This window comes from Lonchura striata, chromosome 10, assembly GCF_046129695.1.
Source record: "Lonchura striata isolate bLonStr1 chromosome 10, bLonStr1.mat, whole genome shotgun sequence".
NCBI classification, from domain to species: domain Eukaryota; kingdom Metazoa; phylum Chordata; class Aves; order Passeriformes; family Estrildidae; genus Lonchura; species Lonchura striata.
The window spans coordinates 12,413,985-12,441,544 of NC_134612.1; the positions used below are offsets into that span (position 1 = coordinate 12,413,985).

At 38.3% G+C, this 27,560-nt stretch overlaps 1 protein-coding gene across 8 annotated transcripts in view; it reads right to left on the bottom strand.

Annotated features, from left to right (window-relative positions):
* Nucleotides 1-27,560, bottom strand: part of TRIP12 (thyroid hormone receptor interactor 12) — an 81,244-nt gene that overhangs the window by 48,680 nt on the left and 5,004 nt on the right. For all 8 annotated transcript variants that reach the window (XM_077785657.1, XM_021536976.3, XM_021536975.3 and 5 more), the window contains exon 2: nt 4,971-5,117. In XM_077785657.1, coding sequence (XP_077641783.1) covers nt 4,971-5,068 — 98 coding nt within the window. In that variant the 5' untranslated portion in view covers nt 5,069-5,117. The remainder of the gene's footprint in view (nt 1-4,970; nt 5,118-27,560) is intronic.

A 27,560-nucleotide genomic window follows, 5' to 3' on the forward strand; every position in this document is an offset into this window, starting at 1 on the left:
ATGAAAAAAAGCTGTGGAAAAACATCTACTTTCTCTCCTCAGAAATACTCCAAATGTCATCCCCATCAACTCAAACATCACATTTAATTTTTTACAGGTCTCACGGAAGTTCTTACCAGTTAACATAACACCAAGACTGGTCCAAAACCAAATCCTGTTTAGAACAAAAGCAATATAATTGACAAAAGCACTTTTTTTTCTGCTTATATCAAAGTCCTACACACAGCCAACAATGATCTCATTGATCATTTAGCCTTCAATTCCAAATACACAAGAACATGTATATATTTTATTCCAAAACATTTAACTTTGTTTATAAAGTATCCTACTTTCATATAGAACTACAGCATAGCAGTTATTTATGTCAAAGTGATATGCCACTTAAATACTACTACTCCTAAAGATTACTTAAGACTAATAATATGCAAAAAGATAATCATCATTGTCATTTAATGCCACTAATAAAAAGAAAAAAATTTGCAGCACTGGTAAAGAAAGTTCTAGTACATGGGACCACTTCCATTACTCTATACCAAGACAGTGAAACATTGCTCACAACTGAAATGAGCAATCAACTGCTCCATGTCCAGAAAAGATCTTATTGTGTGCCTCACAATACCACTTCCAAATTGCTCCCATTCAAAGTAAATCCTATGGCATCACTGGGAACTAAGCCTGGAGAGCACAATTCTTCAACACACATAGTAACAATGTCAATATACAGTTAAGAAAATGACAGTAAGTACCTTCCACCTCCTCTTCCTACCCTATGAAAAGAAAGTTTCATTAACACATCTGCTTCAGTTTACTACTGCAAAGGGAAACTTCAGCATCATCACTGCTTCCTTAAAAACCTGCAGAGAGTCATTCGTCAGTGAAGTGTGCCAAGAACTTTTCAGACAGGGTTCATGCTGTACCATTTTGAAGGTGCAATTGCAGCAGTAATTCAAAATTTGGGGGTAAACACTAAATACTTTTCAAAGTGCTAGTAAAATCAGTAAGAACTATAATACTCACAAGAGCTAAAATTCATCCTAAGCACAGTTATTGCAACGTAACCACTGACAACACAAAGTGAAGAATCACATTAGTCCAACTACACTAAGGCAAATTTGCTTATATGCATACATGGGGAGGGAATGACAAGACCACCAGTTCATATACCCCTTTTCAAATACAGACCTCTTTCTTCTTTTAGAGAAAAGCACACATCACTGTTACAGCACAAACTGCAAATAAACAGCATTTGTCTTTCTACCCTTTCTAGTATCATTACTTGTACCTTTAAACAATCCACCTCAAAATCAAATTCTAAAAGCTCCTATCAAGTTACTATGCTGAGCATGAATTGCTGGTAAAACTCCAGCAGAAAACCATTACAGGCATCCCCCTGTTCATTGTGACTCAAGTAACGATGTTAGGAGGACATCAAACAAGCCCAGTCTAAAGAAAAATGGGTTTGCATTGTAACTTCCAGGTTAAGCCAGTCTATCAATACTAAATGTAACAGGAGGGAGATTCTGCATTTAGAACAGACCAGAACAGACCAGAGAAGTTTGGAATTTCCAAGGTCTTCATACAAGTGAACAGCAGCAACTCAGCAAGTTAAATTGGCAGAGTTTTAACAAAAGACCTTTAAGCTGTAGAAGTGTCAAAGATTATAGAAAGACATACGTTGGCACTTCAGCTTGGCAGCACTATCATTCTCCTGACTCTCTTTTTTTAAACACCGAAATCAACTAAAGTCTCTTGCATTCACTCCAGCTAGAGCATAAAAGAGAGGCACCTCTAAAGCTATTACAAAGCCATCTGGCCATACCACACATTTACCTTGGATTATTAGCCTTCACACCGAAGTCTGAAATTACAAGTGACAAACTGCATAAACTCTCCAAGTTTTCGTCCCTTAATCAGTATTTTGGAAATGCACATACCTCAGCCACAAAAAAAGCTTTAAGAGAATAGCTGTTGCATTTCCAGCACTGAGAAAGCTATTTATACAAAGCAGAAATGCAATCAAGTACACAAGTTCAGACAGTATTGAAACCTGTCCTTGCTCGAAGGGTTATGATTGCATATCTATGACCAAAGTGAAGTAACCTCCAACACTTGAGGTGTGGCCCTTAAGTCTGCTTACAAACTTTGTGGCTAATTTTAGGCATGAAGCAACAATCCTCTACAGAGTCATATTACTGTCTGATTCCATCTTTTTTATAGGGAATGGGGGAGTTAGGAGTTTTCAATCTTTGCGTACTGGTTTGTTGTTTATTGGGGGAGAGTAAGAGATATGTGGATCTAATAAAGTGGCTGAATAAAATCTCACACTGTCTGCACAACAGTAAGTAGTATGGATCAGCAGAAGAAAATCTATAAAGCAAGACAGTTGCCATTAAGGATCAGTGTCCACCATCTCTGCATTTCGATGATTTCTATTTCAAAGCATAACACATTAACAACCACAAGTGGCCAGCATACACAAACTGCTCTCATCACAACCTTCAGCTCAGTTTCATCCAAAAAGATTCCAGTTCAAGTGCTCCAAGATCATTCCACATTAGCCAAAACACAGCAGGTGGTCATATGGCTTCAAAAGAACATTCTCAGCTCCAACTGAAATACTAACACAGATAAATTACAAGTTCAGTTATTTGCACAATGTGAGCATATTACTGAAACTAGTCTTTCCACAGTTTGTTTATTCTATTTTAAGTGATTTTACAGCTGAAACTGCAGAGTTTCATTTTACTGATGACAAATTCAAGAAAGACTGAAAATAAATTGTCTCAAGCATCCCAAAAAAACCCCATAATGTAAGAAAAGGTGTATTGTTTTTTGCTCAGTGTTTGTTTGGGGTTTTGCTGGCTCTTTTAATGTAGCAGCAAAAGCAGTGTTTATCACTGGACTACAGCAAGGCATTACAAGACACATCAAGCAGTGGACCCTAGACCCTCCTGTATACTGCTCAGCAGCAGAATCAAACATACTATACCACCGCATGCTAGATACATGGAAGGGTGAGTCCTCGGAGGTTTGTGTATAAAGACAGTCCCCAGCTAAAAACTTATCTGACAGTCTGTCTCTTTCCATGTCATCCACAAATTTTGTAAGGACCTGACAGATCTAGCTTACATTGGTCCTTGTACAATAGCCATTTCTGCCCAGCACCTTATTAAAAAGGAGATGCTGATGACAGTAAAAGACAACAAATTCATTTTAAATTTTATATTAACCACCATGTTTTAATCAGGCCTTTTTATAGGCTTTCACAGTTCAAAATGCTTGCTCAGAAAAGCAAAGGCACAGGAGGTCCTGTTCTAAAGACACCCAGATTCAAAGAGGACTGTAAGCTTCTCCCATCCTGCTTACTTTAGCAAGGAGCTCTCATTCTGATAAAGGTCTAACACAGTTAAAAAGTGCAATACACTCTTATTCATGGAAGTCTGGCACAGATTTGATGACAGGTGGAAGAGGTCCAGTCATTTCAGGCAAGTGAATCTTCAACCAATGTATGACAGCATAACAGATCACAACGCACCAGAACAGTGGATGAGTGACTTCCTTAAAAGAAAACAGTGCTACCGTTAAAATGCTTCAGTTTGTCTGACTCACTCACTATGGAGCTTCTCCCTGGAATTCTACTGTAAAATATGAACTACCAGTAGATATCTGAAGAAGAATCCCACATCTCATCTCCAAATAACTTGCCTCCAATCCTTTATTCTAGGGAGAGCTTTATTGACTCCAGGTGAAGTTCCATGTAAAAGGAAATAGTTGGTAGGGCAATACCTAATTTAAACATCCAGTGAGATGCAGAGACAACACAGAATGGGCAGAAGGAAACAAAGAGCTCACTATGCCTCTGTTAAAAGAGCTATTCTCTGAAACCAACTCTAGCTTACAAAATATTTAACTACATAAGACAGCAACTTCCCCTTCCTTATGCCACATTATTTGAGGTGAGAAGGCTTGTGTTTATCATCTGCTCTTCCACTTGTACAGTAGACTAGTTTAGAGAAAGTGAAGCTGCATTTTTCAGATTGAATTCTCCCCAAAGTTCCTTAGAAGTTGGCCATTCTCCTTCTTCATCCATTCAACAGTTGTTCAACTTGTCTCAGACTTGATATTAGCAAGAAATGCACCTCATCTTCATTAAACATTAAACTTTATAGCCCAGTTCCTTCACAGTAAAAAGCTTTTGTGCCCCTGACCTGTAATATTTTAATACCCATCCAGAAAAAAAAAAAAAAAAAAAAATCAAGCCCAAGGTACAATATTCAACAATCGCACCAGCAATGTACCTGAGGGAGTAGAATAGATTTGCCTACTATCACACTATAACCTTTCTTCATCAGACTGATCTTTTTACAAATTTAAAGACACTTATATCCATACAGGATTCACTCACAGCAGTAACAGTACAGTCATCCATGGAACTGTTTTAAGGATCTTAAGCAGCTTCTTTGTTCTGCACTGCAGAGGCAACCACTTACACAGCAAATACAATCTGGTCCACTTGTTCATTGTATCAGGCATATTAAATGATGGCAAACTTTTTTTTTCTTGAATTATTCAACATCTGCACAGGATTTAAATGCAGTGCAAAATAACAGAGTACCAGTTACTCAGTCTTGTCAAAGAGGAATATTTTCCCAAATTCCCAGTAATAGACTCCCTGTCATCCCCCTCCCATATTTTTAAAACTGGGGAAGAAAGAGAAAGAATTTGTTACTACCTGTAATTTATGGAAAACAGCTTTTTCCCCCTATAGCTAGCTCTACTACTGCTATTCTAGCTGAACATGTGAGCTATCCATGGGCTTATCCCATGCAGTAACAGTACATGTAATATTTCAGAGGCAAAAAGATTCTACAGAAGTTTCAGTGCTTGGATTGCAGGGTGGAAAACATTATTCTCTAAATCACATGCATTTCACTGTTGTACATTTGAACACTCAGAGATAGCAGTCATACCTTCCTCCTACTGCGTCGTCTTGTGGCTGGGCCCCGGCAGTGTTCCTCTGTGAACGTCGCAGTGACCCCCCTGGATTGTTATTAGGCCGGTTGGACATTGGCACCTCTCTCCTGAAGGGACATACCCTTTCTAGACAATATCATTCACTGAAAGAAAGGAGGAAGAGCCATAAGATACATAGCATGAAGACTCGCCGCCACACCTCCAGAGACAAATGTAAAATGCTATTGTTTAAGCAAATGCTGAAGACAAAAATTTTCCAACAATTTTTAGTTCAAAGACACATGGACAAAGTTCTTCTCAAGACATTTAGAACCTTAATACAGAGCAACCAGGTTTTGGTATATATAGCATACAGATTATCTACTGTGGCCTAAGTGGCCTTTAAAAGATCCCTTCCAACCCAAACTACAAACACCTCTATGATTTTGTGATGACGCACTTCCTTTCTAGCAGGCTTCTCAAATTATAAGGAGGCAGGACAAATGCAGTTTAGGAGAATCTGTTTATCAACATTAAGGAAAAACTCAGTGCTTGATAGACAGCAACAGTATTCAAATATTTTAACTCTCACTGTAGGAGATTACAAAGCCCATTTCAGAAATAAGAAGCAGTATTCACAACCACAGTGGTTTCGAAATAGCTTCTTTCTCTAGTCTGATTTATGCAACTTTCATTTGCATAAAGTAAGATACATGGTCATTCAGGAAAAAAGATTTAGCTTTATAATCAGGAAGTTCTGCTCATGAGAGCTAAATTAAAGGGAAAAGGCATTTGACACAAAATGATTAATGAGGGCATGCAAATATTTTTTTTTTAATTATCTGTGATGGCATTGTATTACTACTCTTGGTATTGCTTTGTGACTGTTAAGAGGTCTACAGGTATTATTTCAGTAGTTATTTATTAAAGACTACTATAACCCCCAGCGCCACAGTCCTCTGAAACAAGACATATTTCAAAAAATAAGCCTTGGTTAATTCTTCAGTGAAGAGAGGCAACTTCTGTATCCTGTGCTAAATTGGTATTTCCATGTAGAGCATAGCAACAGGACCACAACCAGCAAATCCAGTTTTACTGTTTCTAATTTTGTGGAATCTGGTAAAGAAAAGGTATTTGCAGGTGAAAAAAAGAAGCTGTGAGAAGGAAAGTAACCCAAGTTTAAGAACTCAGTAGTCTATATACTGATTTGGTATCCAGAGCACAGTAAGCAAGGATTTTGTCATGAAAAATTTTAAAACACTGCAGCTTCAGATTCAAATGTTTCACATGAAATAATTTTCAAGACCTGCAGCTGAACATAATTGTCTATTCTGCTGAAAAGGGCTCACAGAAGTGAACAAAGGTGACAGGAGGGGATGGGGGGACAAAGAAAGAATCCTAAATGATACAGTTTTACCATAGGCCATAAGAAACCAGACATATAAACTCACATTATGCAAACTATTGCCTCACGTATAATGCTACAAGGAACACACATAAAATCCATACACCTGTGCAGCACAGGAAATTATTGATCAGGATTCTGCTAGCTCAGATTCACTCTTGTTACACTGCAATAATACAACCTAATATTGAAAGGTCACACTTAGCATGCCAGAAATACTTTAGAAGTATTTTCAGGAATTGAATAATACAAGTTAGGCAGAAGAACTGCTCTCCATCTTAATCCCCACATCACAGGAGCCAAAAGCATCTTGTGTAAGTTTTTCATGTTCTTTCTACTAGGAAGACCAACAAACATTAATTCTACTTTGTGTTTGCAAACAGCAAACACAAAGTAGAATTAATTAATGAATCACTTTTACCTTCATTTGTTTTGGTTGGGGTTTATTTTTACCTTATGCTTAGGAATTTGAAAAATATAAGTAAAGCATAAAATATATAATCCCACAAAATATAGTTGTTTGATGAACTTCTTTGATAGAAGTCCTAATGACTAAGTTGAGAAAGCTATAAACACTACTACTCAAAAGGTGACCTTTCCCTATTCACAATTGTTTCCTCTTATTCAAATTCATTAATCAAAGCCAATATTCCCACTAACAGAGTTTTAATGCTTTTTGGTAACATGTAACACCATCAATCTACAACTTCTTATACTTTAGAGCACAAAAAGATTTACAAGGAAACAGAAAAGGCTTGCAACTCCTGGAACTCATGCCAGCTTGCTGGTGTAGCCAGACCAGTCAAGTTGAGAAGCATTCTCTTCAGAAGAGCAATGTAAGAAACAAAGCCTAGCATTAACCAGGCTGAAAGCTGAGCAAGGACTCAGCACCTAGGGAGTCCAGGTGAAGTTAGTCACAGGCACTGCCAAATGTTTCTGTGCATTTTCTTTTTATTTCCTTGTATTCAAACACCAAATAAAAAAAAATTAAAAAACAAAAACAAAACACTCTCCTCTATCAGAAATGAGGCACATTTTTTTCATTTTCTAAAAGGAAGAAGTAGTGTCCCCTTCTGCATGAAGGTCAGCTGGCACTGAAAGTGTACTCATTTCAAACTTTAGCCATACTATAAAATGGTTGCCACAGAACTATTGTCTCACCTTGCACTAAAATGTGCATTCCAGCAGGTTTCACTCTGCAAGAAGCAGTGCTCACCTAAACCTCTGCTAAGTTAGCCACGCACTTTCCCACCTAGGGCTGGAACATGGGCTTCTCCACACACCACCACAAGAGTCAGCTGAAGGAAACATCACACAGGCAAATCCTGCCCTCCCTAGAGGAACTCCAGTTTAATGTTGATCTGCCTGGGTGCACTGGTTTTGTCTCTGACAAAGCTGAATTTACTCTGAAGTGGCAGGTACAGGGCTTTGTTTTGGATTTCTGTTGAACACAGCATTGATAACAGAGTACAGTGTTGATAATATAGATGTTTTTGTTATTGGTGAAAAGTGCCTAGACAGAACCAAAGCTTTTTCTGCTCTTTGTACTGTCAGTCATACTGGTGAGGAGGCTTCAGGTGCATGGGAGGTTGGGACGAGACCCAGCGAGGAGAGATGACCCAAACTGACCAAAGAGACATTCCAGATTACATGACTTCATGCTCAGTATACCAACTTGGATATTGATAGAAGGAGGAAGGGGAGGACATTTAAAGTGATCATCTGTGTCTCTCCTGGAGAAAGCTGAACACCTACCCAGTGATGGGAAGAGGTCAATTCTGTCTTGCTTCGCTTGTATTCATGGCTTTTGCTTTTCCAATTAGACTGTCTTTACCTCAACCCACAAGTTTTCCAGTTTTTGCCCTTCCAATTCCCTTTCCCATCCCACTGGTAGGGGAGTGAGCAAGTGGTGCTTGCTTGATGGCTAGGATTCAACCATGACACAGGGTTTAGCCAGACATTTTAAGTAGCCTGTGCTCAAAAGTTATGTAGTACAACATGTTGTCATACACAAGGTATTTTCAGCTGTGTAGAAGAATGATCTGGTAACTGTTTTATCTTGTAAGGCATCTGTCAAGTCAAGATGATGTCCAGAGTCATCTTCCATGTCAATACCTCTCAACTTAACTGCATTTCTTATTGTGTATTTGCTGCCATATGATTCTCAGTTTGCTTTTAAATATAATGCAGCTTGTGATTCAGCTGTGACCTTTAACATCAATATGCTAACTGAAGTCTCACTGCAAGCCACACAATACCATGTGCCCAGTTAGTCCAGCCATGAAGAGTCATCTTCACAACTGTGCCTTCCACATCCTAAAACAAGAGCCCAGCCCTAAATCTCAGCTGTTCTCATTAAGACTCGTCCCTCTATCACTGAGCTCACTCCAAGCACTTGGCTTCTTCTTTCCCATCAGACACCTACTTTGAAAAAAAAAAAAAGTGCAACTCAGTAGAGACCAGACAAATGCATCAGTGCAGTCCTGCCAGATATAAAGACAGTTTCCTCAACTACACTGATTCTTCCTCGCACCCACAATAACAAAATGCTACAACCCTTCAGCAGACCTCCACACTCTGACAATAGACAATGCTATTTTGGAATTTTTAAGCTCACATCCCCTTCTAGCATAGAGTCATCACCACACAAGCTTTTTTAGTTAATGTTTCATAACTCCATATTCCTAGGTATGATGATGCCAAAGCATGGGCCTGCAGAGGTTTTCATCATAAGCAGACTCTTGAGAATGAGGATGAATTCCAAGGGTCATATAAACCCACAATATCTCTTTTGAAGCCATGTAACAACACTGCTATCCTAGTGCTTATTATGCTGCACAGTATTTTTGAGTTTTAGCAAACAATATTACTATTTAAAGTCATCCTTGTTATTGTACAGGAAAGCAACTAGAATTAATTTCTGTAGACCTAACATACCCATTGCAAACACTATAGCTAATGTATGGTCAACATACAGCTTGGAGAGATTATACAAGAACACAAGACAAGAAAACACCTGTTACCTTGCAGTGAAGCCTTTATCTTTCTTCTTGTGGAAAAGCCAACAGGAGACAACTAACATGATTCCATGTTTTTAAAGCAAACTGGGAAAACAGAGAACTACACAATGAGCTTGTATCAGCTTTTGTTTAGCATCCAAACCATTCCCTGAAGGACACTAGGAGCTAATGTACCTACCTTAACATACGCTACTGAGAAAAAAAGACAATGAATAAACTGAAGAACTCCAACATGCTCTAGGGCCACTACAGGGTAACACAGCAAATCAGTAACAATACTTGTAAAATGAACCAAGTTCTTCCATAAGGGCCTTCTTAATCTACTTGCATGAGCTCTGAAACTTGTTTGGGGTGTTTGTTCGGTTTGGATTTGTTCTGTTGTTTTTTGGGTAGTGGTTTTGTTTTGGTCTTGGGTTTGAAGTTCCTTGCAAGAATCTAGGTTATGAAAGATTTTTCAGACTCTTGCACTCTCCTGATTATTTCAGGATATGCCTAGCACCTCTGCCTATCTTGCTCCATTATAATACTTGTTACCTGACTGGAGTTGAACTAAGTACACTGGTCAGCACCCCCTCCTCTCTTAGTTTAGCTCAAAACACCTGGTGCCTTGCTTAAATGCTGAAGTCAGTATTAGGCAAAAAAGGCGGGGGGGGGGGGGGGGGGGCGGGGAGGAGAGAAGGAAAATACAGGAGGATGTTTATATACCTTGCAAGTTCAGAACATTTTCTTCCAGCAAGTTGCACATCTTGCCAGCCAGAACCCAGAGCTCAGTGTACATATCAGAAAATATTAAGCCTAAGACTTCAGATTTGTATTCATTTACTTCAATGTAGACAACATTAATTTACATGATCAACTGTTTCTGTAATAAATCTTGTCACTTAAGATGGAAACAACACTCTAAATATATAAGCATACAACACATTTAAGAGCTCATACTTCAGTTGCGACTAAACTGAAGAAACTGCTGCCTTCAGTTTAGTAACTGCTGAATTGTTTCAGATTTACATCATTTTCAACTGATCTAGCTGCACCTCATTTTTGCTCACTGTTCACAAGGTTCTCCTCATCTACCTGCAGACACACAGACCTCTTTACTTGCCTTACAAGCAAGCACTTGCAAGTACTCAATTACTACTTCTACTTCAATAGCTGACTTAAATTAAGATGACTTTTTAGTCCAGGCAGTTGCTTTCAACTCAGTCTTCTGCAGCTGATTTTCACACAATATTCTCCCTTCCTATACTCTCCAAATTCAAGAGTTATCCACTCATCATTGCTCCTTTTCCACTGAGGTCATCTTAAACAGATTTTAAAGCTCCACACAGGCAGAAGTTTGTATTTTCAGTTCAGCAGCCTCTTGCTCCACACAGGCAGAAGTTTGTATTTTCAGTTCAGCAGCCTCTTGCTCCACACAGGCAGAAGTTTGTATTTTCAGTTCAGCAGCCTCTTGCTCCACACAGGCAGAAGTTTGTATTTTCAGTTCAGCAGCCTCTTGCTCCACACAGGCAGAAGTTTGTATTTTCAGTTCAGCAGTTTCTTGTCCCTTGTGGTGGTAGAAGTAGCTCATGGAAGAACTTTAGGGAGTGCGTACAATAACATACTGAAAACTTCCTAGAAAAATTTTCTGCAACATATCCTAAATCCTCATCATCCTCCCTTCTTCCAGACAGAACACTCTATACACAAACAAGGGGAAAATACATTCTCCCATGAGCTGTAAGGTGCTGTAAGGCAGTCAGGTGTATGCATTTCATCTGCATTCATGCAAATCCCACATTATTCAGCTGCATGAAACCACTGAACCTTAAGAAAATGACAAAACTTTCTTCTTTCAACATAGAAAGACCAAGCTAAAACTTAATGTCCTTATCTGTTCCCAATTCTACCTTCTCCCCATGAATAAGCTGTCTTCACAATTCAGATGCCAGAGTGCACTAAGGGCTTCCTTGCTGCACTGCATCTAATGATGTAAAACTCACACAGTGGCTTTTATCAGAATAACGTCCTTTGATACAAAACCACACAAAATCATACTGGATCACATATTAGGCTAGACTGCAGTGTTCTCCAGAGCTAGAGAAGAACTAGAGAACTACACACACAAGACACCCTAGAGCAAATTCAGTACATACATAAAAATCTCCAGGATAAAAAAGACTCAACAGCCTAACAACGCAACATTACCTCACTGCTAAGACAGACAAGCAGGTATCAAGAAAGTTTCTTCTGGAAATAAGCATGTACAGTTGTAAGGAAATAGATTTCTACAACTCTGGCACAGAATTTCTGCAGATTTATATGGCTGCATCACTCTCATCACTTCTCTAGGAAGACATTAATACAGAGTCAACAGGAGGACAGGCAGAGTTTAACAGCATTCAGAGGCAAACTCTTCTTCAAACCTTTTTGATGCAGAGTTCAACTAAGTACAAGAGTTAAGTCAGAATTATTAAAAAAAGCCTTGGCTGGAAACAATCTCTTGAGATGGTATGGTCCTACCATCTGCTGAAAGTAGGACCTCAAATTACACTCGACAGCTCTCATTCTGAGAGGTGACAATTGCTAACCACATTGACAAAATACACTGAGTCCTGAGCAAGAGGTGAATCACAGGAGCTACCCTGAACAAAGGGGAAAGGGAAACAAAAAAAAACACAAATTGAGGTATCAAAGCATCACCATACATAAAAGCATGCAAAGAAGACACTAACAGAATACCAGAAACTTTAAAAATTCATGTCATAGATGTCATTTCAAGTAACCTGAGACTTCAGATTTGTGCAAGATGTACACTTATCCAAGGACACACTCTCCATCCCTTCCAAGTACAAGGCTCAGAGAAGAGCTAACTATGGCCCAGGTCCTCATTGCCATCACAGAGCTCAGAAAGCCCTCCCACCCCTTCAGTTCCTCAAAACCACAATCCAGTAACCTGGACTAACACAAAGAAGTAAGAAAAATGGGCATGTAAGCTACAAACTTAAAAGGAGTCCAGTCTCTGAAGATATTATAGATTAGGACCAACTCATATGCCCATTTTTATGCTGAGTAACTTAGGGCAATATGTAAGCTCTTAGCCAGAGAATAATTTTCCAAGTTGCCAACTTGGAAAGAGAAAAACAAAAAGAGAAAAACTTCAGTAAAATATTCTTCCTAGATTCATTTATGGTGGAAGAATTCTTTTCAATTCAGCTTCTCTGGAATCACTGGAGTGATTTCAACATAAAGAAAAAAATTAAAATCTGTGACAAACAGCCATCAGAAAAGTAAGGCAAACTGCAGGTCTTGCTACATTAGGAAGTCAACTTTCCCTTTCCCAGACTTTCAAGAGATCAGCCCTTGCCTATCCTTCTAGCCAAGTGAGTGGCAGTGCTGAAGGCCACCTTGACAGAACAGCAAAATGACTGGCTAAGAGCCTGAAAGGATGTAACCACTACATAGGTTTCCAGACTGCATTCATACATATGTCTAGTGACAGACAACTGTGACGAGCAAGTCTCTGTATGAAAGAGGAAGGAAGAAGAGCAAAATGTCTATATTTGTAATCCCTTACTGCTAACTGGCAAATACTCATTATGTGCAACCAGAAGATTTACAAGTTCCCACAGGCAGTAAGAACACCGAAAACACCTCTGAAAAGATGCAGAGCACTACTTGCTAGAGGAATGCCCAGGCTGTCAGCATTATGTGATCCAAAATGTCATCCACGCCATGACCCCAAGCAAGCAAGGCAGCACATTTACCTACTGACTTCTTGCTACTATCCTTCTGCAAGGATTGGAAGATATGAGAAGTTTTGGTTAAGAAAAGATCTAAATACATGTATCACATATTTCAGTGTTGATAAGAACAGTTCTGTGACAATGATTGAGTTGCAGAAGCTGAATAGTCTTCCCTGCTTCAAGCAGGTCAATTGAATTTGAAGTCAGAATGCAGAGACCTTTCACTGAACCTGGTAAGGAAAAGAAAACTAAAGACTTCTTCAGGGACCTGCAAGAAACGTAAAAACTTGATCCATTAAGATTACACAGAACTGACAACCATAGAAATAAAGCAGTGGATTGGCCTTTATGCCACAGCCTGAGCATCACTAAGTCCTTCTGGGCTGTGGCAAAGGCAAATTGAAATAGCAAATGAGGCACTACTCAAAATTACCGGGAAGTACAGGTACCACTGGCAGCCAACAATACAACTAACTTGTCAGCTGAAGAACCAGGAGAAACCCATGGATGAAGGGGAGGATCACAATTCAGCTAAAAAAACCCTCAAAGATTAGGCACCTGCAGAAGTTAGACAGCAGAACATTCCCACTCATCTGAATAGCTTAAATGAACAAAAAAACTAAAGCTTGTGCAGGAAACAACTGCAAGCTCAGGAATCTCAGGTCTGGTTGTACAGCTGGTGTTCCCAGCTTATGGTACACAGGAATCCTGAGCTTTGTTTCATTACTGAAGAAAAAAAAAACCATTGTATTTGTGCACAGAGAACATAAAATCAGGTCTAATTCTTAACTGAACCCTTGCAAAGTGGTTGAGAGGGCTACGTAACATTAAGACAGTAAACACCTTTGCTCCTATAGTCCTTTTTTTTTTTTTTTTTTCCCTCTGAAAAAAACAGAATCTGCACTCTGAGGAGAAAAATTTAAAAAGTTGCATGGAATAAATATAATGGTCACTTGATGGCATCCCTCTTCAGTTCTGCCACATCACTGCTTCCTATCTCTTATGTTCATAATGGAATGAAATAATACAATTTGTGTCAGTCTTTGGACTACACTTTGGTTCCCAAAACAACACATATGTCAGTCAGATCTTGAGCCTCATCCAAAGGAGAAACTAGGAAAAATAGAAAGCATTTAATTTTTTTTCTCTTGCTTCTCTGTAGTTTTACATTATGTATTGAAAATGCTGTCAATAGCTACTATTCCTTTTGTTTTTCAGTGCACGAGTAATAAACTATAAAAAAAATCTCCTAGAACATTTACTCACTACTTCATTCAAAGAATTAGCCCTTGTAAAAAAGTTAAAATATTAAAAGTTATTCTTCTCCAAATAAACTAAATTTGATACTTTTCCATGTCACCATTCATAGCATGTCCAAACTAGTTCTGTGTAAGTTTTCCTCTACTGTATGATTTGACTTGAGTTTAATAAAGGAAGAGAATGCTCTCACTGTGGCAGAGAGCCAAAACTCAAAGCTTCAAGAAAATATTTTCATGTTTACAACACCTGTAGTTTCTCAGTCTAAATTCAGTGTTCTGTATCATTTTGGCTTTTAAAACAGCTAAACATTAAGTTCTGTTTCATAATTCCATCAACTCTGCAGCAGTTAATTTTTTTTGTTACAGAGATATAAAGATTATCAAAAGCATAAGAATCCAGAAACTCCTGAGTCAATCTTTATCAAGAAATAGTCTGATCTGGATAGCTGCAAGCTAGCCAGAGACAGCTGAGCTTCAGAAGCAGCCTATAGGTATTTAAGCCATGTCAGTAACAGGAAAGATTTGCTAGACCACACAGAGAACAGGCACACACAAACACAGCAAATGTTTGCTGCAAAATACTGAATCACATTTCCTATCTTTATTGACAGATCTCCTTCCCTTTTAGCACAGCAATGGGAAACAAAGAAAAAGTGAGGAACAAATATGTCCCAAGTTTTCATCTTCTGTACACTTGCGTCACAGAACAAAATTTTTCTGCCAAATCAGTCCTACAACAAGTACTTGATTTCACTTCTACAGGAGCTTTAAAATTACTGTTACATAGTGACAAAGTCGCCACTATGAGAGCCTCAGGATGCAATTCTGCTACCAGGTGTTAACAGAAGCGTAGTTTCAACTTGTAATAACAATGAAAACAATAGTTCTTTTCCCTTTTAAAAATCAAACAAAAGCAGCTCTCTCCAACAGAAAAGAACACATTTTCCAACAGTCAAATTCTGACCAAAACCATGCTGTTTGCACATAAAGTGAACTTCTATGAATTCTTCGTTTCTTGCAGACTTTTAACTAAAAAACATAATAAACAGAAGCAAAATATTACCTGATCTTCATTTTAAGACTCTCTACAAACCCTTGTTTAGTTGTCACTATCAGAACAGTGGTTTAAGCTTTCACTAACAGTGTAACAAAAAACATTAAAAAAAAAACAAACACAAAACTACATTGTCTGGCAAGAATGAAGAAGACTCTGCTCTGAAGACAGGAATTCACTTGAATGAGGAGCTTTATCCTCTGTGAGACAACATGAATCAAAGCACAGGATCCTTCATGAAGTACAGGTCAGTGACACTGCCAGAAAAGAAGGCAAGCTAGAAGCAGGTGGTCAAGCCAAGACCAAGTAAAAGAGGTGTGGCAAAGTTGGGAAAAGAGGCATTTATTACCAGAGGGAAAAAAATTTACAAAATTAGCTGAGTGATTTATACAAATTTTAGTTTAGCAGCTTATTTCAGTACTTTCTTGCAAGTGAACCAAGAAGTACTCAAAACCATCACCACCCAATGCTTAATGCCCAGCTGCCTTTGAGCTGCATTTACTTACAACACCGAGTCTGAATGCAGAACCTACTGCTCAAACACCAAGCCTCTTCTTTATTCTAAAGCCATAGACCAGATGGTGCCTTATTTGCAGTTTGCCATTCACCTGTATCTGGCACACACAGCCCTTAAGCAAAACCAAGTGCAACAGCACAAGACAAATACTGATATGGTGCACAGCCATGTCCTACCTGCAGAGCCTGTTAGACAATACGTGCCCCAAATTGCAGCATGGAAGGTTTTCTGAGACCTGCCAAATTCCTAATCAACTTTTGCCAACCAACCTGTCTTAAATTACTGAGACCTAATGAGCTCAGTGACTAGTAAAACATGGTTTGGTCACCCAAAGTTTAAATTAGCACAAGATGATCTCTGCAATCTCCTAGACAACTAGAAGGGTACCAGCAAAAACAAAAGCAACAAACCCACCTCCCCCCACTACAAAAAAAAAAAAAAAAAAAAAAACCTCAAAGAAAAAAACCCCAAAATAAAACCCAACAGCAACAAAAAGCCAAGAACTTTAATCAGCCACTACAAAGAAGAAATTGAGAGACTAGATGTCACAGAAGTCACTGCTGGAAAAAAACACAAAAAACTAGTTTACTTGTAGATGTGGATGAGAAAAGTAACACATGAGCTCAAGACCACAGGTCTACGGGTATTATAAAAACAAGGTAAAGAAGCAGAAGACTGGATCTTCATTTTGGTAATGCTCTGCTTCAGCTCTAAACCAGTCTACAAAAATGAACAGTAATATAAGCATGCCTTAAAGAGGAAACTGCACAGCTAAAAACAAAAGTTTCAAAAAATAACTTATGCTTCCAAGGCCAGATAGAAGGCATTCACCTGTTTTCTACTCACCTGGAGTGGGTCCTCAGATTTTTGCATCTTCAAAATATAATTTAGACAAGTTTGGAACTCAGGAGGATTTTGGGAGTTTTTGTGTTTTTCTAATCACTGATGTCCAGCACTGATTCAGAAGCCTGTTGAGGCTTCCTTTCCCATACTGGCTCAAGCAGGTTATGTTGTTCTCCTGAACAGAGACTTCATCCAAATGCTACACAGAAAAGGTAATAGGCCTAATGCATAGCAAGAGCCCTACGCCACATGACACAATCTGGGAAATGGTTTAATTGCAGTCATTGAGGAAGAAATCCAATTAAAACAGGTTAAGTTTCCGGCTTCCTCAGCACTGGATCTGCATATGGATCTTTTGCTATCACAAGAACACTGTAAAAACAAAGGGATTAAAACACATTTAAGTTTTCTAAACTGGGCAGTGCTCAAACCAGCAGCATCTTAGAATTTTGTGCCAGTGACATATTCTCTCAACCACAAAAAAATTTATACATCTACATTATATCTTAGAGTGATGTAATTAGGAGCAAGTTCCAATACACATACCAAATTACTGACACAGGCACAATTAAAGACATTCACCCGGTATGAAATCATGAACAAAACTGCCTAACAAATATCTGTACAAACAGAAGTTCTGTGTAAAGCTGAGCAAAATGAAGCCACAACCCAAGAAACACCTGTTAAACACTAAAGATTACATTGTCTTTAAACTGATCCTATGAAATGCAAAATCATTACTTTAAAGTGCTCAGAGCTATTTTTTCATGCTAAATACAGAGAACAATATATAATATCGGTCCCTCAATTGTATTTAAGGAAGGTTCAAACTTTTATCATCATGGAAAAAGTTGTCAGAAGCCAGAGTTTTATGAATTAATTAAACAACTTTATGGCATGCTTTTTTGACAAGTGTCTACTCCACTTTGCACATTTACACCTTCTCAGTGCTCCACAAATAAAACAATGTTGTGAGAATGAGTGCTGTGCATGATGCTGACCTCAAACAAAACTAAGTATTAGAGCTCTCTGAAGTGCTTTTTAGCAAGTTGCTAGATTTATTCTACGTTAGACAAGAACTCAACATCATTGAATACACATCAAGAAAATCTGCTACAAATTCGTCTCCTCCTTCCCTTATGTGCAAGTACCACTAGGACATTTTTCTGCTTTACCTCACCAATGATTTTTACTTCATCTTTCCCAGGCTACCCACACACTTTCCTTGAACAAGAACTACGTTACAACCATGTAACTATGTCCATATGTTACAGCTCACAAGACTAACAAGTTAACACTAATAAGGTATGTTTTCTAGGGTCCTAGCATGGCCAGGTTTGTCAAAGTCTGAATTTCTTGTCAATAGTCAACCACATCAGGGCTGGAAGAAAGGCTCCTTACTTTCTGACAACAAAATGTTTCAATAGGTACTGCCCAAATCTGTTCAAGGCTTTTTGTTACCTTCCTGCTAAACTGCTGCTCTCTATGTTCTTCTGTAATGTATTCTGTATTCATCAATCTCTTCACCACCCTGAGACACTCATAAAAGAACAAGCAGAGCTATAAGTTTCTGTAGCTTGATCAAAATGATTATTTAAGAAGATAGTACAATAGCTGGTTTGATAAGCCTTAGCTCTTGCAATTTGCTCTGTGACCCAATCAGAATACTCAAAGAATTGTCTCCTATGCTGGTGACCTTTCATCCAACACTAATGATTAACTATGCTTTATGAGCAAACCTACAACCTACTGCCCTGCAAAACAACACATTACTTTTGGCCTTGTCTAGGACCGAAAAAGAATACAGCGGGGAAGAGAGGAAAGGGAGACAGTATTTCTCCTAAGTGCTTTGTGTATACATCAATGATATAAGCAAAGCAATGCATCCATCTGGCTACACTCCTAAAACACATATCTGCAAACATGACAATAACCCCATACTGGCAATATGATACTGAATTGGAAGCAAAGTTCACTCAACTCCTATGTAAGATCTCTTGTCTTTCTGATTTGTTTTTGTGGTTTGGGGTTTTTTTCTTTAAAGAATACCCATGAGACACTTCAGAACTACTTCACATCATCCTATTTACTCTCATCCTCTTATAAGCCATTTAATAAAATGCACTAGTAAGGAAGACAAATAAAAGGGTATTTAACTGGAGAGGGCAGCTTTATCATGTTGCAAGATAACTCTTTACAACACTAAGTAAAAAACAGGGAATGGAGTGGCTTCAGGGAAAGCTAAAAGAAAAAATATGAAGTAGACAGGTTTGTAAAGAAAGACAGAAAATACCTGGAAGTGAGCCAGTTTCTTCTCCTCTGCACAGCAGAAGAGCAAGGCCACTTTCTTCCCTTCCCTCTGCACAGTATCCTACATACCATAGGTAAAAATGTACGTATTTCGTAAAGGCTAGAGCCTCTTTTACTCTTCAATCTGTTTTGCAAACCAAAGACACTTGGGAGCATGCACATTCCCATCCCTTATATGATTAATGAGCAAAAAAGCATTCTAGTAATCCCAGTATCTTTAATAGCTCAATTTCCCAATGTCATGTCTTGGAAATACATCTTTTCTCCCATCAACTACTGGGATGAGGTGCTAAGGATAGCACCTCAACCCCTATTAGATACCAAAGATGCCAAATTATTGCACTGACTTCGGGTCTTTATTCTATGCTTTTCAAAATTTATCTGTACATTTACTTTATATTCAAAGGCTCCCTTGACAGACCAGTTTTGGGACACAGACATCATGCACTGCTATTTGAAAACAGCCTGATCAGTCCAACACAAACTTCTTCCACATAATTGAATGCTGATGAAAACGCAGCTCGCCAAACATACAGTTATCTATGAAAAACCAATTGAAACTATTTACTATTAAATGTCTATTTTGGTAGAAAGTGGAGGATATAAAGCATCTAACATGGATTTTTCAAAACAGAATTCTAGAGTTGTTTTTTCTTATACCAAGGGCAGAATATGCCACTAACATATTACTAACATGGAATATGCCACTAGCATATTATTAGCAAGGTAGTGTTTATTATATTAAACACTTGCATGATAAGAAAGTTTCAGAAGTACTTTTTCATTTTCAAGGAAACCATTTCAGATGTGGCATCACAGTCTGTGTTTTATAATGGATACTTTTCAGATTAAAATGACAGCATAAATATTCTGTACATATTCAAGTACGACAGATGTTCTGAACCAAACCCAAACACCTACTTGTTTTTTGGGTTTTTTTAACTCCATTAATTCTAAGCTTAGTGGTGATTACACTTCCTTATACTCTTCATACAATATTTAACTCACTACTGGAGTTACAGCACAGACTAAGGAGAGAAAACAAACAGGCCACACTTGAGGCCATTAGAGCCATGAGTTTGCACTATGCAGCTGCTCAGCTGAGCTCCACTGTATCTCCCAAGGAATACCAAGCACTGATGGAAGCTAAAAATCCCAACAACATTTCTTGGGAGACATCCTAGTAAGTATGGCCACCTAGATAAAACAGGAAGGCAAATTAGTTGCTCTAAACCAAACCTACATGGAAATCTTGGGTACTATACAGAAAGTAGTTTCTAACTATTACATGTATTTATCCAAAGTTCACCACACCTCAGAGGCTACAGGGATAGAGTACAATCATAAGCTTCACTATTATGCCAGTGCTGACCATTTTCATGTTAAAATTTAGCACATGAAACTTAGGGAGTTGGTCAAAAATATATACATTGCATCTGTACAAGATGACAGACAATTTAAAATCTGACACTTTGATCACCAACTGTCACAAGTTAAACTTTTCAAATTCTGATGAAGCCACTTGAAATTACATCAGCTTCTCCTCTACTCTCCCACGACAAACACTACTCCAGTCTATTCAAGTACAAGTTTAAATGATAGCCAGTCACAAGTTTGTATTTTCAAGTTATTCCCACTTCAAAGCTGGGCCACCAACCTTCCCAACAATAGAGCAAACACACCCCAAGAGTAAATGCATTTCTAGTTTGTTGTCATAACCTGGAATACTATTAAGTAGTAACAAAGTACGTTGCTTTTGGATGCATCTAAGCTAAACTTAGACATTTAAATCACTATATTCTGCCACAGGTTGAGCTGCTGCTTCTAGCTGCCACAGGTTTGGGCTTGCATTAGTCACATCCTGCATTTGATGTCAACAGAAAGCCCAACTCCTTCTGAAGTAGGCTTTTTAACCAGGTAGATCATATACATAAAGCAAGGATAAGGGTTCACAAGCCCCAATTCAGCTACATCTCAGAGGGCTAGGTGAAAATTTGAGGAAATATAGTAGCTTGCATCTCCTCTACTTGTCACACTCCATCTCTGAGCACCATTCCTCAATTCACAGGCACAAAACTGAGTTCTTGAATTCCTTGACTCAGTCGTTCAAAGCTTAGGTATGGCAGGTTGACATCTTTAAAATGCCTGGTATATGACAGGTATATGGCAGGTTAACATGTTTAAAATGTCTGAGAACTATCTCTCCTGGTACAGCTGTAACATTTATGACAACACAGCTAGAATCAGTGGTATGAAAACTGAACACTTGTACATAGTTTTGCACTTCACTTTTTCTCCTCCTTAAATTAGCCTTTAACTGACAACCAGGTATTTTACACAGAAATCAGGTATTTAAAGTCCTCCAGCCTAAAGCGATATAAAAAATACAGTAAGGAAGAATTATCTCTTTTCTTTAAAAAACAAATTACTATTTAAAGAGATACCCTTAGTGCTGACTGTATTTCCAGGAATAGGCCTTCTTCTTTCCTGAGAGACAAAGTCTATTTTTTTCAAATACTTTTCACAGGACAGTCTGCCTTCCTTCCCTGTGTCAGTTGTGCCACAACATTCTATTTGTTTACCCTATATACTTATGTAGATAGACATTCTCACTGAACCAAAGTTTCAAAGTTTATCAAAATGTACTTTCTGATAAGGACTACAGCTTCCACCCAGTGGGCTTCCAAGCTGCATTACAGCAAACACACTTAAAGAATATTTTACCATTCAAATGTAGCAGGACTTAAAATATTCGCAGATACTCTGAATGCACAGTCAAAGGCCCAAGGTTTTAAAAAACAACTGGAAAATAGCATCTCTGTAAGCTGTGGATGATTAAACATTTTTAACACTTGAAGGCAGGCAATAATGTTCAACTTGTAATGGTATTAAATCCTGAAATCATACTTCAGTAATGACAGGACATCAACAGACTCCAGAAGCAAAAGATTTTGGTTTTGACAGTAGAACTCTGGGCATTTGTTACTATTTCCTGGCTCACAGAACAGAGGTCATTTATATTTTATTTCTGTTTTGTTAAACCCAAGACTGTTTAAATTGCTGTTAAGTAGCATCCAAACTGATTGCATCATTGCACAAATTTAACAGAAAGTGTTTATAATGATGGAAGACTATTACCCATAGAAGAAAACTACGAACTAAGATGAAAGCTTTGTTATTACAGCCTTGCTTATTTCCAAATAGCTACACAGGTGATATGATTATCTAAACACAGAGCTCTTCCCTTAAAACTCCCTTTTTTCCAAAATTATCAGAACTTGCAAGTCCCATTTTCTTTCCTCTGTCCCTCTCTCAAAATAGTAAGGATATATCACAATATGGAACAGTAAATTATTCTAAGAGACACTTGCAATGCTATGAAGTACAATATTACCACTCAATATGGGGCTGCTGTACTTCAGTACTGAACCCAAAAAGCATTTTCTGTAAGCCAAACCTTGTCAGCATGTTCCAGTTCCTCCCAGAGTGATGCTGGAGGGGAAGGGGAGAGGAGGTGTCAAAGAGGAACTAATGCTTAGGTGTATGCACCACTACTGAGTAACTGAGAATTCTCAGTGCTTTTGTAAAAACTGTGTATCTGAAATACTCTAGCCCATCACAGTGGGCCTTCCAGCTGAAAACCAGCTGGAAACCAGAAGGGTGATCTTAAAGAAGTTAACTAATAAAACCTGTATTATTTAGCCTGGCAACAAGGTTGTAGATCCTTTCAGTAAGTGCTACGATTAAAATATTAACAGAAGAAAATAAAGACAGGATAGTATTGATACAGTTAGCAGGCAAACAGTTAAGAGAAGCTTTCAGGCTGGAAATTAGATGATCCTAAATTTTGAGACATGACATGCTGAAAGAATATCCCAGGAGGACTGAAGAATTAAAAAGGCAAGTATGAGGTTTATTACTAAGCCTACTCCCAGAGAGAGTCTTCATTATCCTTACAGACAACTAACAAGTTCTGTTGTCCTACTATGCCCACCAGAGAGAGGAGATGCTCGTGCTGCTCAGGTACAAGAACCTCTTCCAAGGCTCAGCTCCCACAAAAAGCTAGTCCCTCCCTTTGGATCTTTTGGCTAAGGAAGTAACTAGAACATCATTCCTGCTATTGTATCCTCTTTCTTAAAGGGTGTAAAAAGTCAGAGAAGACACTGCAAAGAAGCCAACACTGCTATTATCTACAATTTGAGAAGCTTTTCCTGTCTTTGTCCCATGGTACCTACCACTGAAGCTCTGCTATGACTGAAGAGAGAAAACTTGTCCCCACACCTTCTCCTGGGAAAGAGGAGGAAGGCAGAACACAGCCCTCCATAAAGCAAGTTATTGCAGTAAGCAGCAAGTTCTAAGATTTAAAAATAAAAAACCACAAACCATATACCACACTTTTGGATAGGGTTAGTCTGTGCAGAGGTTGTTTATCCAGCTTGATCCTTCTATTGCTGTGTCACTCTGTGCCCATATGTTCACGTTTGATATCTGCCACATTGGGGGGGGGGGGGAGGGGGAGGAGGAAACTTGCCAAAGTTAATATATTCCAAAACCCAAACCAGTTATTCCATTTGTGGAAAGAGTTACACGTAGTACTAGCAGAAAAAAAAAAATCCATAGGAGTTCTATGAAAGTGCAACAGAGAAATTTTGTAACCAAGTTGCTAACATTCAACTCAACCAATGTTTCAGAGTGGGTTACACAACAGAGAAAGTCAAAATACTAATTGAACTCTGCTGTTAGATCAATTAGCACTATCACCTGCTGTCTGGTTTTGATTTGCCATCTTACAGAGCTGACTTTCCAAGCAGCCCAACATCATCTTGGTGAAGGAAATCAGTATTGCAAATCTGTGAGACTAAGGAAGAAACCATTTCTTAGCTGAAGTGGAACAGCTTTTAAATTAGAGCACACTATACAATTTAGTAATGCAGAGCAATCTACATGGCTTACTTCTGATAAAAGCTTTTAAGATGCTCCAACACCACTAAAATAGGATAAAAATTATTTCCATTAAAATAAGTTAATTAAAATAATAGTACAAATTAGTCTTAATAGAGTTTCCAGTAATTGCAAGGTAGATGTGAAACCAACAACAAACAGATGCCACAAACAGAAGCAACACTAGCTTAACACAGGCAGACTGCTGAGAACAGGTCGAGGGAGTTGAGTGTTCTTCATAACACTACAGGTACTACCACCAAGAATCACAGTTTGCATTCAAGTGCGAGATCTCAATCCAATATAAGCCCAAGATTTCATCTGAATAAAATAAATGAATTAAGAAGTTTTGAAAAACAGATGATACAACTGTTTATCTATTGACTTGTTACTTAATAGCAATCTATTTTATTTAAACTACAAGAACAGTTTTAACAGCTTTTGGCTAAGTCTGTGACAGAGGAAAAGCTCACAAGAAATATACTTTACTACAGGCAACCTATGGAATCCAGGAAGCATAGCAACAAGTATGGTCACTGCATTTTATTTTGGAAGTGACAGATTGGGATTACTTGGCCTGTCACTTCAGTGGAGTCTCACAGGCAACTTTACATTTAGTTTAAGTGTATTCCCAAAAAATTAACTCATCACTACATTCCTATTTACCCCCGGGTTTTAATTATAAAGTTCTCAAGTTCTAGCTCACTTGAGTTCTTCTGCATAAAGCACAATAAAGTTGGAATTTTCAGTTCCAAGTCTGGTTTGATTTGGATAATATGTCAAGAACCTCTAAGCTATTAAAAATAATATGTCCATAGCGCTCAAATATGTCAACATTAACAGAAGGCATTAAAGTTATACCATTCCTTCACATCATAAATTTCACAAAATTCATCTTTCCTCTTCATAGCTAACCTGAAGAGAGCTCACCTTCTACCCACTTAATCAAGCATTTAAATGTGCAGACTAAGGTGTGCAATGGCATTTCCCTTAACGTGCTTCTTCCAATTCCAGTTACAAAGTGCTGGTGAAAGTTCTGAGAGGCTGTCAAGAGTCAGGTATCCAGAATGCCTATGGTCATTTGCAAGTCTACAAACATACAGCAGAACTATACCAACTTAAGAGATGCCATAGGAAATATGTGTTTGTCAAATTTCCTCTATCTTACTTTTGACAAAGGAAGGTTATCTGTTCTTCTGACAAGCTTCTTGTAACTGAGTAAAGGAGCAAAACTAACTTCTTTAATCCACAGCCTTATAGTATAATTCAAGTCTTAATTTTTATTACCAGTCTTTTATTGTAGCCTATTATCTGCTAAATACAACAGGCAGAATATTACCACAGTAAGATATGGCAGCATCCATTGTCATCTTATAAACTTGAAAAACACTGTAGAACAGACTGCAGTAGATCTTTAAAGTACAAGCTGTAACACTTGAAATTGTGAGTTGAAGTTTGCTGAAGTTATGCAGATTCCATCCCTTTCATTAAATGAGATTCAGCTGAAGTTGTGTTTTCTCCAGCTGCTTAACTTAAAGATCTCGTAAGTAGCTACCTAACAATGTAGCTGCTTCTCAGGTGCTGTTCACTCAAGTTTATTGACACAGCTTATGACTGTCTGCTGTCCTTGTTCAGCTGAGCAATTTCCTACCTTCCCCTCACCCCTGTACAATGCGTGAGTTCATAAAGCCATCATACCTGAAACAACTGCAAAGCTCAAGACAAGTGAAATTACAGTTTGCAGCCAGTAAGTTGATTATAAATAAAGTGTATCCCCAAAATAAAGAGGAAGAAAACACTCGCTCTCTAAGGAAGGCAGAATTCCAAGTTTAAATTCAGCATACAGCCTATTAATATGCACCCTCAGTTACTTCCTTCATTTGTCCTCTTTAAATGCACAGCCACATCTCACCTGTGATCAGAAGATCCAGTTACACTGCACACACCTTCCACAACAGGACACTCCCTACACTGAATAAGCTAATTACATAAGGGATTTGACATTAGAAGACACAGAACATTAACTTGGATAAGATGCCATCCTCTAGCCCTGACATTAACCACATCTTGCAATATTACCTTGTCCAAAAACACTCATCTACCACATATTCCACAAAGGCATATATAATGTAAAGAGAGCTTCTCCTCACTAACTGCAGGAGTTAAAGTAAGCAATTAATCATTACACCAGTATCAAGGACATGTAATTCAAGTCCCTTAATGAGTGGGTGGGATGCAGGTGTGTATTTTTCCTTTTCTTTAGGGCTGGAGGGAAGGGGGAGGAGGGCAGGCATGGGGGATATCAGAGTCCACCCTGACTAGTGTTACAATGCATTGTTTCCATCTTTCCCTTTTTGGTGCCTCAACTCATTTATGTTGCTCCTGATCCCAGAAGCTTCAATGCTTTCAATGCAGAAGATACTATACAAGAGTGTATTTTTGATTTCCACATTTATTTGCCTGTACTTTTGCATCTAAGCAGTCTTGGACTAGGAGCAGAGCTACAGAACAGACCTCAAGCACATAAAACCCCACATACAGAGAGATCATTTCTCCTACCCAGAGCTGGTAAGACACTATCAAGAGCGCAAACTAAGGCAAGACAGAAGACAGATGTGGAGAAAAATGAGGGAGAACAGAACAGGATACATGCTTTCTAAAAAGCAAACATAGCTAAATCTACACCTAGTTACCTTGGGGCATGAGTTTGTCACAGACCTAGTTTTCATAACAGTTTTACTATTAAAAGCTACACCTGAAAAGCAAGGCAAAAAAATAGTGTTACTCCTCTGTGTTAATAAACATTGATATTAACCACACTTCAAACAGACAACTACAGAACTGAAAGAGGTGCACACTGCCAGTATTAAGTCTAATGCCCATCTCAGGGCCTGACAGCCTCCTGAAAGTTTAACACATTGGTTCCCAAAAAAACATACATACACAAGAGAAGAAAACATGTTTGTATTCTTTTATTTCCAGCTTTACAGAAGTCTAGCAACTATGTGCCCTTCTTTACACTATGCTTAGTTATTTGGACTTCATGCAACAGAACACAAGTTGTCAGCAACAAGTTGCTCTGAAAGCAGAATAAATGTGAAATATACCTTGCCTTTCAGAGCCTAAAAAAAACCATCTTATTCAAAAAGAGACCTCACTTTCCAATTTGAAACACCAAATTGCTCCCTACAACTCAAGGTTCACATTCCAGAAGATGACTCAGACCCTTTTACCTTTCACAAAGGCCAGAATTTTGCAGTTCAGCATGGGTACTTTATGTGGACACTACCAAAACAAATCATATAGAAAACACTTGAGAAAATTAGATATTCCCCCCAGTCCATGAGCCAGCACAGTATTACTACACACTGATAGAATCATTCCAGTTTCTTCTCCAAGCATACTTTTGTATATTAGTAAGGTTTGGAGTTTGTTCTTTCTTATCACACCAGAAAACAGACCTCTTTTCATCAGGCTGCAATCAATGAAAAACTATTCAAGGGTATAAGACATTAAATGTGAGAAGGGCCAAG